This window comes from Panthera pardus, unplaced genomic scaffold, assembly GCF_024362965.1.
Source record: "Panthera pardus isolate Hobbes unplaced genomic scaffold, ASM2436296v1 HiC_scaffold_20, whole genome shotgun sequence".
NCBI classification, from domain to species: domain Eukaryota; kingdom Metazoa; phylum Chordata; class Mammalia; order Carnivora; family Felidae; genus Panthera; species Panthera pardus.
The window spans coordinates 11,075,994-11,091,496 of record NW_026526766.1 but is presented as its reverse complement, the minus strand read 5'-3'; the positions used below and the strand labels follow the sequence as shown (position 1 = coordinate 11,091,496).

The window sequence follows — 15,503 nt, the reverse complement described above, 5'->3', positions numbered from 1 at the left end:
GTTCATTCCAGTGGGCTACTGGAGAGAGAAATCTAGAGCCCCATGCGTGCGAGCACAGTAAAAACAGGAATTGCTCAAGCACCTGGGCGGCTCAGTTGGTTGAGCATCTGGCTCTTGGTTTCAGCTCAGGTCATGATCACAGGGTTCATGGGTTTGAGCCCCATGTTGGGCTCTGCACTGACAGGAGGGAGCCTGCTTGGGATTTTTTCCCTTTCCCTCTCTCTCTCTCTGCCCCTCCCCCTGCTCACACTCTTTCTCTCTCTCAAAATAAATAAATGAACTTAAAAACTTTTAAAACAATAAAGGTATTGCTTTTCCTACAATTGTCAAGAATTCAATGACCTGTCTTTAAGGCTTAGCGGTTCATCCAACTCTGCTATTCAAAGTGTGGCTCCTGGACCGGCAACACAGCATGACCTCAGAGTTTGTTAGAAAGGCAGACTCCCTGGCCTTCCTCAGACTGAGTCAGAATCTGCATTTTTAACAAGATCCCCAGGTGATTGAAATAAACACTGACGTTTGAGAGCATCATCTAACTAGACTTATCTGGGAGGCTGTTCAAAAACGCAGTCCCTCCCCCAGAACAATTAAAGTTGAATCTCTCAGAGGGAGGACCGGGCACAGATATCTTTATCAACACCGGCAACCCCCCGCCCCCCCCAACCAGCCAGCCAGCCAAGTGGTCCTGCTTTGTTAGAACCATGGATCCAACTGGTTCGTTCCCTTTGTACTACTAGGTTTATGTTGCTAGTGCCCTCGGGAACCCACCTCTAAAGAGATGTGCAGATCTAGGATAGCACGAAGGCACGTCACTAGAGTAACCTTATATCCTGGTTTACCGGGGACATTCTCAACATAATTACTATCAGTGCCCCATTTCATTCTCAAAAATATCCTGGTTTAGATGAGAAGTTCTATGTTCTCCCAATATAAAACACAAAATGGCTCTGGACTTAACATTTCTAGATTATAAAGTCATAAGAACAAGAAGAGTAAAATGGCAACCAGCCCTTGGTTGGACAGATGAATTCCAATTTGACTCCTGGTGCTTAGATATTGGTCCCTATTCTATCTACAGCTTATCAGAAATTCATAAAGTCCGTTGATTATAAGGAGGGTTGGGGAGAACTGGGCCCCTTCCAAAACCTGGGGTGGGATAGGGTGTGGTTTTATTCTGCAATTAAAGTACCAAGTGTTAAAGCCAAGTGTTGATTAGCCAGAGCTGATTATCAGGCTGTGATTATCCAGCCCTTAGCAAAACTTCTCCTTCCTTTTCCTTTTGGATCTTTTATTGTTCGTTAGCCACTCCACCCTCCGGTTCAAAGGGAAAAGGAAAGAAGGTAAATAAACAGTTAATTTAGCAGTTCTGCTAATAAGCTTGGTGGGAACGAAAATGGAAACACTTGGACTGTTTCCGGTCACCTGTGAACTGAGATCCTTTGGCTCATCCCTTTTTCCAAATTATTACCAGCTGGTTTGAGGGCTTGTTGGAGGCCTACTGATGGCCAGTAAAATTAAAGGAATCTTCTATTTTCAAAACGATGTGATCTTCCAGAAACAGGCCTCGGAGGCTTGCCTGATTTACCCAGGACACAGAGTGAGCATCTCCTCTCACCAGGGGTGAGAGGCCTCTCACCTCCCCTCACCTCTCCTCCTCCCCTCACCACCTGTTCCCAGGCACAGATGGATAAAATTAAAAAAAAAAAAATTAGTGTGTGTGATGGGGCACCTGGGTGGCTCAGTCGGTTCAGCGTCCGACTCGGTTTCTGCTCGGGTCATGATCTCATGGGTTCGTCGGATCGAGCCCCACGTCAGGCTCTGTGCAGGCAGCACGGGGCCTTCTTGGGATTCTCTCTCTTTCTCTCTCTCTCCCTCTCTCTCTCTCTCTCTCTGCCCCTCCCCCACTCAAGCTGTCTCTGTCTCTCTCATTTACAAATAATATTTTTTGATGTAGTTAAGAAATTATTATACAAAGACAAATACCATATGATTTCACTCATATGTGGAACTAAAGAAGCAAAAGAAACCAGCAAAGTGGCGCAAAAAGAGAGGCAAACCAAGAAACGGACTCGTAACTGTGGAGAACAAACTGAGGTTACCAGAGGTGGGGGGGGGGGGACGGGTGAAGTAGGTGATGGGGATTAAGGAGTGCCCCTGTTGTGATGCACACCGGCTGATGGATGGACACTACATTGTACGACCTGAGACGAATGCAACGCTGCACGTTAACTAACTAGAACTTCAATAAAAACTTTTTAGAGATGTCCGGACCAGGAACTCTCCACGTGCCAAGTAAAACAGCCAGATGCCGAGAAGTCAGGTGAAGAGAATTCTCTAGTCCTCTGGTGATTAACTGGAAGGTAGGTGGGTTTTGAGTCAGGGCAGGTGAGACATTAACACCTGTTGAATTGGATACGTTTATCAATGGGATCTCTAGACATTCGAGAGATACTGTATTGGGTGTCTAAGTGTGGGGGGTGAGGGGAGAAGGGGTATTTGTTCTGTTTTCTGGGTTGCCAATGTGAACAAGCTAAAAGGGGGTGGGGGGGAAGAGGTCTCTGAAGCTGAGGAAGCAACACAGCTGGTCTTTGCCCATCAGGCCCCGGAGCAGTAATAACTCGAGGAGCATGGCTTATCTTTGGTCTCTGTTAACACTTGACCAATGGCTCTTCCTCCCAGAGCTCTTGGAAGGCAGAAGCTGGGCTTCTGGGAAAGCAATGCAATGAGGAGGTATAGTGAAGTCGTCAAGTGCCTAGGTGTGGTTCAGCAGTACCGTGATGGGTGAGCCTGCTGGTGTCTCCTTCCCCTTCCTTAGGGGATCAGATGTCTTTCAAAATCTTATTCTAAATTACATCTCGACTTGAATGTATTATGCGACAGGGCTTAAGTTGGTGAGTCAATGACACAAGATATTTTAATAAGGAGTTCGATTTTAATGTAAAATTTTTAGCTGGATCGTGACCTAAATATGGTGAGGCCCACTGAGCCACATCTGGGAAGACTCTCACTCATGATGGAAAAGAGAGGGCATCTAGATGACTGATCAGAAGAACACGATCAATGAAAGGAATCCCCAACCGATGGTGAACTCTTTAAACCTACAGAATGGAAACTACATGGAAACGAGCATTACTTATGTTTTCTTTACCCACAGACTGAAGCATATACTTAACACACAACCCAGGCCTATGGAGGTTTCCAGCTTCAAAGGAAGCTTTGGGGGAAGAAAAGGCGAGGGGGAGCACCACTTGGCTTGTGTGTAACACCTCAGCGAGAAACTCACTTGTGCACAGGACTGTTTTCACACGTGTCTAAAGGCCTGGATGTCATATTCCTGCGGTCCGTGTGGGAGGTAAATAAAAATCAGCAGATATCATAACCACTTACCCGGTGCAAATAGGGAAAAGAATGCTGAGAAAAACTAGCCTCGAGTCAGAGTGAGTCAGAGTGGCTGAGGCCAGGAATATCATTCCTCCCCCTGTCTGTAGCTCTGGACTTCTAGGCCCTTGATTTAATCTCATTTCCCAACATGAGAGGAGAAGGGTTTTATATGGAAAGAGAGGGTAAACCTCCAATTCTTGCACGATTTGGTACTATCTTGGGTGAAATGTACTCACTGACCAATTATGTTGGCAGAGCATGGCCCGTCCTTGAATGGAAAGCTTGTGATTCCGACCGGGAAGGGCCAAGGACCTTATACTGGCTTCCTGCTCTGCTGCTTCATGCGCTGGGTGACCCTCACACTAGCTGTCGCCTCCAGGGTCTCTACTGCCCCATCTGGGATGATTTGCCTCCAAACAGATCTTCTGGCTACAGGGCCAGGTGTAACGATCTACGGCTCCATATTGATCTGGTTCTTCGAGACTCTCCTGAGAGAGGTACCATTTTAAGGAAAACGCGTTAAACCGCTGACAGTGAAAGAAGACCCTCTCTGAGATCATTCTAGGGCCCAACTACGGCAAATTCTCACTGGAAATTCTGAGTCACTCGAAAATGAGAAGCAGTGGGTTTCTCTTTGCTTCTCTACTTCTCCACAACAGAAGCACGGAACCACTGTCTTCATCTCAAGGAACCACCTTATCAAGGACTCTGCTTCAGAACCCAGGGTGGAGTAAAGACCATGGCGGCAAGGGGCGGCCAGCACTGTAGCTGGAGGTACCCAATGTTCTGGTGGGTCCTTTCTGGTTTTAATGTCGCCTGCAGCATTGATGGATGTGGTGGTGGGGATACGTACTTTCTGAGTTCTTAATCGGCTCTATTGTTGACAACAGGAAAGGACTCTGCCAAACACAGGGTGGCCCAGCCTTGGCTGGCCTAGCTTAGCCTCCCTAACTTTAAATGCAGACCTTCTTCTCAAGAGAATCTGGGCTCTGCAGCAGTCTCAGAGAGGAGGCCCAGAGTAGCACCTGTGCACCTCAAGGTCAGGATCCAGCCCAGAGTTTGCCAAACACCTGGAGATTGCTTATTTACATGTGCAGAGTTAAGGCTCTGAGGACTGTGACCAGCTCGACTCTAACTAAACATTCCTTCATCCATACAAGTGCTGTCTCTTGATATCACCCCCAATTAACAAGCTGCAGTATAGTCAAGAAAGGGAAGTAATTTGGGAGGTGCTGGTCTAAACCCATCATAGAGGCTGGAGCCCAATTTTCTGTTTCAAGCATTGCGAGGAAAGAAGGAAAGAAGGAAAGAAGGAAGGAAGGAAGGAAAGAAGGAGGGAGGGAGGGAAGGAAGGAAGGAGGGAGGGAGGGAGGGAGGGAAGGAGGGAAGGAAGGAGGGAAGGAAGGAAGGAAGGAAGGAAGGAAGGAAGGAAGGAAGGAAGGAAATCTGCTTAGAGTTACTCTAAGCCTGTCCTCTAGCTGGATCCATCGATATGGAATTTACTTTCCAGAAAGACAGATAACCCCCACTAAAGGCCCACGAGAGCTCCCTAAATTTTCCAGGAGTGACGAGACATATTGCTGAGGACACAGCTCTGCTTTCGTACCTGAGGCTCCTGGTCATGACCGCCGGGGTCCCTCTCGTAGCTCTCCGCATACAGTCTGATGGTGGCCCGCATACCACTGGAGGAACTGAGCCGAAAGATGAGCCGTGAGGCGTCTGAGAAAATGATCCTTAGGCCCTGAGACCAAGAACACCCAGAACGGGTCAGTGAGCCAAAGAATACGCAGGTAGTAACAATTAATACCTACTCGTGGTTATTGCTGGGGGAGACTTAGGGGCAAAACTGAACAGACGCTCATGTTCCCTTGGTCGGGAGATGTGGGAACCAGAAAGAGGTGGAGGGAAAAGGAGGGGATGATATTTAATAAATGTCCCTGGGATCAAAGTTTGTCCCTGGATGCAGTGGAAGTAGGCAATTTCTTTATGACAGTCAAGCAAATTACCTGTGTTAAGGTTACCCGCCCCCCCTCCCCCCTGCCCTTTGCTTTAAGTTCATCTATTTTGATTCTTTCCTCGCACTTACATTCCCTGGTAGCAAGTAAGGCCTATAATGAAACGTTCAGGCTTGGAGCCTCAGCTGGATTCTGGGGTTCCTGCATACAACCTCATCCTCTTGGCTCTGTCCTTCCTTCTTACTCTACACCCTGGCCACCAGGACGGTGTGGGGGCAGAGCTGTGGCAGCATTAATGTGCTTTTGGCTCAGACTGTCTCCGTTCTCTGTGCATCTGTTTTCATTAGTGGCAGGGATATTTGAAAAATACGACCGTTAAGATCATACTGTAATGTTTGTTGAAGGAAATTTGTTTTCTTAAGACAACTGATAAAGCCCTTGTTATAAACAAGCATATTGGGAGGGGGCAGAGGAAAGAAGAAGAGGAAACAAAATAATAAGTCTGGTCAGTTGTTATGTCTGAAAAAGGAGAAGTCTCGGGCGACTTTGACATCAGATATTTGCCCTGAGACATTTGCCCTTGAAACTTGTCTGGCCTTAAATCTTGGTTGCTAAGAATAAGCCATTATTAAAAATATACCTCCCATATAAATCTGACTGCTAATGCCTTACTCCCCCCCCCCCCCCCAAATGCTGCGGTGGGGCGGGAGCACTATGATTCCATCTGAACGGCTTTCTGTTTTTTAAATTTTGCAGGCATTTCTTGTCCAGTCCCAAAAAAGCCTTAGCCTCTTTTGGAGCGATTCATTGCCTGCCATGATTTGCGTAACAAAAAGGAGCCCCCTCCCTTCCTGGCAACCTGTCTCTCTCTCTGATACTAGCTCTGCAAACAGGATGGTGCTAACCAGGATTCGTTCAAGGGGCAAACATTTTATCATCCCTGGGGATTGAGTCCTGGGCCAAGCCCTGGGTATATGAAGACAAAGACACAGTACTTGGTCTCCGTAAGCCTGGACCACATTGTGACCACATTACAATGAGCAGGAACCGTTTCCTTACACATCTTGTGCTGCCAGAGGAGTGAATAGTTATGACATTCTAAACAGAGTAAAGGAAGCAATCCCCTACCAATCGGTGTTACATACCAAATTATGCCCAAACTGACAATAAGGCCCCAAAGGTTCCATAACTGCATCCACGGTCATGGTTTTACATACTCTTTTGAAGCTGTTATTTCTTTTTAAGCCTGCACTCCCCTTGCCACCATATATGGGACACATGAGTAGGTGACCGGTTGCTCAGGACTAGGACTTATGCAGACGTCGGTTAAAGTAATATTAAGGCTGAAGCCCTAACCACCTGTTGTAGATTCCAAACCACTCAAGGCCACCTCTTCCGATGACCACTAAACTCAACCCTTTATTGTAGCTCCCATTCATTACACAATTGGTATATGGCCAATGGGAGGTATTTAAGAACTCGGGCCATAGCAGACCATCAAAATGTGTTATCAGCTCACAACTAAGCTTTTTTTTTTTTCTTTCTTTTTTTTACAGTGAAATCATGTTATGATTTTTCTCCTTGTGGGTAACCATAGCTTTGGCCGTATTCATAGAATTTCGGTTAGCATCTACATCGGGTATCCTGGAATTGACTGGGCGCTTGAAAAGATGATAAAGGCTAGCCCAATGTCTCTCCTTCCTACAGAACCAGCCGTGGGATCTTACGAGAACCCATGGTGTTGTGTGAGACCTCCAAGTGAGGAGTACCACAATTCTCTTCCTCTGCATGGGTGGAAAAAAATTTCAGACCCAGCCCAGTTCTGTGCTGCGATAACTCTGGTTTCGTGTCTGTTGAGTGTCACTTTGATGCGTGAAGTTGTATGGGATTGCTTTAGCGCTGCATGCTCCTCCAATGAACCTAATGAACGTGCACCCTGAACGTGAGCTATGTTCTCTCCCGCATGCATCTCCTACTCTCAATTAAATTATGAGGCCGAAGTCGCCACTGACCAAGACTTGCCAAGTTTCTAAATGTTCTGTAATTCCAAAAAAAGGATACCAGTCATAAATTTTTCTTTTTTTAATTTGTAGGTTACATCAGGGGTTGGCAATATAGTTTGTCAGCCCAATTTGACCTGCCACCTATTTTTATAAATCGGGTTTTATTGGGACACAGCTGTCCCCATTCGGCGTATTATCTACGCTGCTTTTGTGTTAAAACTGCAGAGCTGAACAGTTATGACAGAAACTGGCCCACGAGGGCAAAAATATTTACTATCTTTTACAGAAAAATGTTTGCTAACTCCTGGTATAAACCGTTATGTGATACACAACACGAAATACTTATCCTTCAACCCTATCCCAGAAGATATTTGATCTATGCACTTACGAAAATCCCAATAGAGACTCTTAAAAATTGAGAATAAACTGAGGGTTGATGGTGGGTAGGAGGGAGGGGGAAGTGGGTGATGGGCATTGAGTAGGGCACCTGTTGGGATGAGCACTGGGTGTTGTATGGAAACCAATTTGACAATAAATTTCCTATTAAAGAAGAATAGAAAAGAAAATCCCAATAGAGAAAAATTATGAAGACTTGTATAAATAAGAGTGTCTAATCCATGCATTTTCCCCAGTTATTCTAGCACCCAGCCACAGATTCATCTGGACATACATGTTACCCAAATCGATGTATTTCCGACAGACTACTCACGACAAAAATTGACTTATTAGATTGCATTTTAGGGGTAGGTGGCTCAGTCAGTTGAGCATTTGACTCTCGATTTAGGCTCAGGTCACGATCCCAGGATTTTGGGATCAAGCCCCGCATCAGAGTCTACACGGAGCATGGAGTCGGCTTAAGATTCTCTCTCTCTCCCTCTGTCCTTTTATGCCATTCGCACGCATGTGCGCTCTCTCTCTCTCTCAAATTAAAAAAAAATGCATTTCAGTTTCATATCCTCACTTTCATTGCTGGGTCTACAAGGTATCCCCCTTATAAAACCCACTTTTATAGTCACTTCCGGGATATTTTTGGAAATTGTATAAAATTCCACATGAGACATTTCCTCAAGAGCCAAGTGTTAGGAAAGCCTTTCCTTCCCTGAGGAACTGGTATTTTTTGTCTTCTGTCAATAATAACTAACCATAGTTCCCTTTTCAATATGGCTGCCAGAACACTTAATGCCAAATTTGAGGTTCAGCCCAAGTGGATCCTTATGACTTGCATAACTATGAATTTCTCTTCTTCTGTTCTTGACTCTCTACTCTTATTTATATTTTCCCTAGTCTTGATTTCTGTTTCTTATTTATGTCCTAACAACTTCATTATGTACGTTTTTGCTGCCACAAATCCTCCTGAAGAAACAGGGCCCGGCACAAATGAATAAAAGGAGTTCCTCTCACTTCTAGCCTTAACCCCACAGTGTTGGAACTGCTGAAACATGTCTTTGGGTCCTTCGTCAGCTGGTGAGCTCTGGAAGGGCAAAGCCTTACGGTCCTTGTTCACACCATTTATCCCCATAGCCCAGGACAATGCCTGGCACGCAGCAGGCTCTCTGCAAACACCCGAACGAATGTCACTGCGTGTTTGACAACTGGAGTGAGCACCCCTGGGATGCCCCCTCCCACATTTAAGGAGGACTCACAGACCCAATGAAAACACACTTCTATTCTCCATCAGAGAACCGGGGTTAACATGTTTACCTTGAAGGGCCGTTGTGAATGATGCTGGATCTACTCATCCTTCATTTTTAAGGCAAAGTTCAGTTTTGGCTAAAAACAATGGAGTTGAATCATGGTGGGTTCCTGTCCCCACTTGTGTGGCACGAGACAAATCCTAAGTCCATTAACTGCAAAATTTGCTGCGCATTGGAATCAGCGAGGCCTAAGACAATCTCAATCACGGAGCGGGGTACCAAACGGGCACGTTTACCTCCAGCTTAGCATTTTCCTTCCCACCGAGTGCCTGTTGGTGTAGCCTCGGTGACAAGAACGAAGCTTTGCCCGTCTCAGCTTTGTCCCAGTGGAAGATGGTTAAAGAGCTACATTCCCTTGCAGGTATTTCCACCCCCACATCCTCCAATTTGCTTCCATTTATCACTAGAGCTTTTCAATTTCTCCCCGCACTTGCCCCTCTTTGGTTTGTCGCTTGTAGAAAGTCAGTTTGGAAATGATAAAGGGATAACAACTGGAGAACAACAGGGCTGGAATTCTGGCTTGGCTTTTCGGCTGGTGGTCTTAAGCAAGTCACTTTTTCTTATAGTTTATTTATTTTGAGAGAGAGAGAGAGAAAGAGAGAGAGAGAGAGAGAGAGGGCACATGATGGGGAAGGGGCAGAGATGGAGAGACAGAGAATCCCAAGCAGGCTCCACACTGTCAGGGCAGAGCCTGACACGGGGCTCCAACCCACAAACCATGAGATCATGACCTGAGCCAAAATCAAGAGTCAGACGCTTAAGGGACTGAGCCATCCAGGCGCCCCTTGAGTAAGTCACTTTACGCTCTGTAAGTCTCAGTTTCCTAAAAAGGGTTGAAAAACAATACAGCCAGGCCTACTGGGTTGTTGTGAGCATCAGATCAGAGACTATATGCGAAACGTGCTTTGAAAATTAGAAATCAGTCTATAAATACTATTCTTATGTTAAGCTTTTAATGAAAATGGTACTGTGCTCGAAGCCATCCAACCTTCCAGATTTTGCAGAAGATTGCCAAATAAAGCCTAAATGGGAAGAGTTTATGGCACATTTATTTTTAAATTAGGCAGAATTAAGATTAATTTTATTTTAAGAACTGTGCCATGTTCTCTGCAATCACTGCTAAGCTCACGGATCTGTTACCATTTATTTTCTCCAGAACTCCCACTGGCCTGGCTTCTCCGACAACTAAATGCCCCTCCTAAGTCGGTCAATTGAGACCATTATGGTCCTGAAGGAAGGACCTCAGAGTCATCTAGGCCACTTCCTCCCTTCACTGGAAAGAAAGGGGAAGTTCAAGACTGCTTCAGGTAACAGCGAGCCAATCGAGGAGCCAGAACATGAGGTCTTTTGACCCCAGGCCTGTCACTCTAGGGTGAACCACATTGCTTCCCATGAACTATTTGAACCCTGTCTCATGTGTTTTGTACGGTCCCCCAGATGAGCACAGAGCCTTAAGCAGAGCAGGTATCTGATACATGTTGGCTGCGTACATGTTGGGTTTGTTTTTTGTTTTGAAGCCCTCGTGTAAATCAACGCAGGGAAATCTGCGAGTTGCTAAACACACGCAGAGCCGCCAGATGTGTGCTTGGAGAATCTAAGACATGTTGCAGCCAGGCGGGGAAGGAGGAACTGTCCATTACCACCAGTGATTTGGAAGTCGAGTAGTGCCTTAGGATGAATTCCAGGGGGAAACAGCATATGGCCCTGCAATCTAATACAACGTCACATATACACAGTCAGTTGGCCACACCAGGCCTGTGAACCCCGAGACAAGACAGGCGTGGAAGAGCGAGACTCGGAGCCTCACTCAGATGTTACCTCCCACAGGAAATCCCAGGGACTTCTCCGGAAGGCTTCAAGGTGAAAATATTCCTGTGAAACATCTGAACCACATTTTGTAGAAGAAAGCAGGCAGCTTATAAAGCAGAAGATTTGGATGGGACAGACATAGCTCTCCGTGAAAAAAATTAACTAGAATGACCCATTTTTCTTTGTTTAAGTCATAGAGTTAGCTGCAAGCGTGAGTTCAAAAGTGGTTGAGCAGGGCAGCAGCTGGTCCACACCGCGCCCTTATATAAATTGCAAACAGGAAGACAATTTATAGAAAAGCATCTTTCTTCTTGGCTGGCCTAGACTTTGGCTTCTCCTCCCCCATTAGGCTGAGTGCCTTTGTGCAGTGCACTGACTGCACAGCCGTACCCACCTGCCCTACTTTTGGAGGAATTCTCACCTAGCCTTTCCACAACCAACCAGCACGCGTTGAGACCAATCATTGCAAATAACTATTTTGGGGGAAATCAAGGTCAAACGACTTTGTAGGTGCGCTTTTAAAACACACATCCGAAAAAAACACATTAGGTGATGAGAGGGCTTCTTGGAGAGTGAGGACTTAAAAGTTATCCAGATTCCAACCATCAAATTTGGAACAATGGAACTAGGTCACACATATCCCATTTCCCCGTGTTTTTGGCCAAAACGGCTGCTGATCCCTGTTCACTCAACACCAGCCCCAGTTCTGGGATATTTTGGAATCAGACATACTTTACCCAGACAACAGGGGTCGCTTCCTCCCTGAGTTCCTGTGACAGTCCGCAGTTTTTTCCTTTAATAATTATGTTTCCCGGTGACAGTCACCCTCGTGACTACAAACAGATATTGGTATTTCAGTAGGAAGTAACCGTGATGTTATTCATTCCAGAATGCTTGGATTCTTATCATACATCTTAGTGGGATTCTATCAGCATTTTAGAAGATAGTCCTAAAGCAATCAGCTTCTGTCAGGAGAAGGTACTTCATTATAATAAAACTCCAATGAATCAGAAGCAAAGGAGTAAGAACTTTAGAATGAGCCAGAAAGTGTCTCCCTCTTCCTATTTTCAAACCAGCCAACAAGTCCTTATAAAGTAATGAATATGTGTTTGGTCTTTGGAAGACAAATAGGCAAAATCACAGGAAAAGCAACTGAAAAAATCATTTAAAAAAATGGGGAGGGCACCTGGGTGGCTCAGTCAGTTAAGCACCCAACTCCTGATTTCAGCTTAGGTCATGATTTCATGGTTCGTGAGTTTGAGCCTCCAAATAGGCTCTGTGTGCACAGTGCAGAGCCTGCTTGGGATCCTCTCCCTCCCTTTCCTCTCACTCTGTCCTTCCCCTGCTCACCTCTCTCTCTCTCTCAAATAAACACTTAAAAAATATTTTTAACCCATGGTTCTCAAGGTGTCCTACCAGAAGGCCCAAGTGTCTTTATTTAACAAAACTGCAGCGTTGTAGAATGGGCACGGACACTGAGAATAAAAATATTGTGCCACCCCGTTGAGAATGCTATGACCTATAGGAAATCCCAGTTCTTTATCTGGAAAGCCAAACAATGGTATAACGACATTAGTTTAAAGAAAGGCATTTAGTCTGTCAAGATGGTCTTCCGTGGGCCGGCTCCCACTCATTCTTCAGGGCAAAACTTAACTATCACCTCTCCAGAGCCCCTACTTGAGTACCGCCTACGATGCGCTCCCAAGTAAGCACTTTCCCTGTAATACCTTTCAATAAACTCTATAGTGATTACAAAGCGCATGTCAGTTTGTCTCTCCTGCTAGACTGTCCGGTATGCTGGTGGATCTTTAACGTTTATTTATTTTTGAGACAGAGAGAGACAGAGCATGAACGGGGGGAGGGTCAGAGAGAGGGAGACACAGAATCCGAAACAGGCTCCAGGCTCCGAGCTGTCAGCACAGAGCCCGACGCGGGGCTCGAACTCACGGACCGCGAGATCATGACCTGAGCCGAAGTCGGCCGCTCAACCGACTGAGCCACCCAGGCTGGTGGATCTTTAACGCCCCAGCAAGCTGCCCGGCATGTAGCAGGTGTTTGGTAAACATTCAATGAATAGATGAAGACACGAATGAATCACACTTCAACAATCTTCACTGTATCGTACTAAAGCAGGAAAGGGATGGATATTTATTATGCAGATTTTTTTTTTCCAAAATCACAACTGGCAACGAAAAAAGGATTTTTTAACCCAGATGTAATCACAGGATACATGTAATGACAACACCTCACTTCCTAAATATTTCTGTTGCTCAACAGAGAAGGACTATTTGTAAGTACTAACTTTCAGATTCAACTAAATCCTATAGGTGGGGTAACCAGCATGGCTGAAATGATTTCTTAAATTCTACTTCCGGATGCACAAACCTCACTCCAGCAAGTGGCATAGGATAGAGATAAGCTGTTCACGACAGCCTCTCAGTTGGTTCATTGATGAGGATGGGATGAAAGTTGAAGGTTGACCAGTTAACTCTAAATAGAGAACTCAGGGGTGCCTGGGTGGCTCAGTCGGTTGAGCGTCCGACTTCGGCTCAGGTCAGGATCTCACAGTTCGTGAGTTCGAGCCCCACGTCGGGCTCTGTGCCGACAGCTCAGAGCCTGGAGCCTGTTTCGGATTCTGTGTCTCCCTCTCTCTCTGCCCCTTCCCCGCTCATGCTCTGTCTCTCTCTGTCTCTCAAAAATGAATAAACGTTAAACAAAAATTTTTTTTTAAATAGAGAACTCAGTCCTGGCCCCCAGATTCTCCAGATGGCACTTTTCAGTTCCCTTCATAGGATGCCTCCAGAAATATGCGCTTGGTAAACTTCTCTCTACCTGTTGGCCAGGGGTTCTTAGCACCACAGTATATATTAAAGCACTAAATGCCCGACTAAAATGTGATTTCAAGACTGCCAATTTACTTCCTTCATTATTTCTAAATACTGAGAGGATAAAGTGAAGACACCTTCCTGCACATTAAGATAACACCTCTAAAAGCAAGTTGACTCTGCAAGCAAGCTTCAAAGTGTACTTTTTCTCTGAACTAATTTCAAATGGTTCTTTTTTTTTTTTCCAGGTTGAGGACAACATCAAAATGCTTCCACTCAGCCTGCACAACTCGAAGGGGGATTAATAAGCTCGGCGTTAGCCTGACATAATCAGATTGGATTTGGTTTTCCACATCAGCTAACCAGTATGCTTTGATTTACATCAGGTTTTTAAATATCAGCTGAACTGTGACTTCTAAATGACTTCAGCACTGGTGGAATTTCATGAGTTTTGATCTGGTTAAATGGAAATACAGGCGTGGGATGGGTGACGAAGAGAGACTTGGTTCCTCAAATTCCGCTCCTGGTGTCGAGGTTTCTCTCTTCAAAGTTAATTTTCACAATACAGGGCGTGGTTCTGAACTGATGTCCACCCCAGTGGCAATATGCTGTCACTCAGTGCTGGTACCCTCTGTCATGTTGTCCTTTCACGCTACCAGGATCGGGGGTATTCCTTCTATCACAGCTGGGAGAGCGTCGTAATGATGGGGGCACTGAGTGGTGACTCCAGAAGATTTTGGCTAGAAGGCAGATGTGGGGGAGGATAAAGGTAAGAGGTAACCTGGGTACTAACGATGTTGCTTGGGATGGCGATAGGTGAGGAAAAGAGAGAGTGCCTAGCACCATGGAAAATCTTGACGTTTGTCCAATGAACTCATCCTTGAGGAAAGAGTGGGCCACCTGTCAAGCCTTAGGGAGGTACCTGCCCTTCCCTCAACTCTTCCCTTCTCCCAACTATATGCCTCTTAAATACAGTGGGAGCCTCTTCAGTTAGTCGGCCACTGGATTGAACCCCCTACTCTCATAGGAGCTACTGGCTTGTTTTTCCCACTCGTATTTGAAGAAGGCATTATTACTCATTCATGTGACTCAATTTTACCTGATAATAAACAGAGACACATCCTCATGGGACAGGAGAGAATGAACTACAGTTGTTGAACCATGCCTCGTTAAATTGCTATTTCTAAATCAGAGTTCCTCTTGGGTCCTGTTTAATGGAAGACACACATCAACTTTCCTCTTGGTGCCCAACATCATGAAAACATCAGCCGCTTGGAGGCAGCCATAGTAAATTCCACGAGACCTGACAGGCGACAGGAAGGCCAGTGAGGTCCCTGGGAATTCATGTCAGGGGTTAAATACTTCGGGGGTGTCCTTCTTGCTCCTTAAATGGCCTCTGCACGGTCTCACAGGCAGGACAGACTTTCCTGAACATTTTCCACAGCAGTGAAGCAGATAGGGGGGCAGGGCTTATCACCAGAACAGGATTTTAATTTCATTTTGGACGGAGGAGCATGTTTTCTTCATCTCTAGAGATATATGTGAAATGGGCTTTTCTTTTCCCCCCACAGTCTGTTTCCTGACTTTGACCCCAAATCAAGGACCAAAAGGAGACAGAGCTGTTTGTAAAACACTTTCTCTTTTCTGAAACTGAGTGGGATGGGAGAGATGGGGGAGGGGGAGACTTGGGGAAGGCAGAGACACGCGACTGAATCAATTCACAGATGACTCAAACTGAAGAGACCTTCCCATGTCTTCACACGACACCCTGCAAAGTCGTACGCTGTTCGGTGTGCTTTTCCCCGCTTTTCTCATCAAACATGGCTCGTGAGATGT

At 45.7% G+C, this 15,503-nt stretch overlaps 1 protein-coding gene across 1 annotated transcript in view; it reads right to left on the bottom strand.

The window, feature by feature from the left end:
• The window catches only part of PGM5 (phosphoglucomutase 5), a 184,675-nt gene that overhangs the window by 31,263 nt on the left and 137,909 nt on the right, over positions 1–15,503 (bottom strand). The window contains exon 10 of the mRNA XM_053907784.1: positions 4,988–5,122. Coding sequence (XP_053763759.1) covers positions 4,988–5,122 — 135 coding nt within the window. The remainder of the gene's footprint in view (positions 1–4,987; positions 5,123–15,503) is intronic.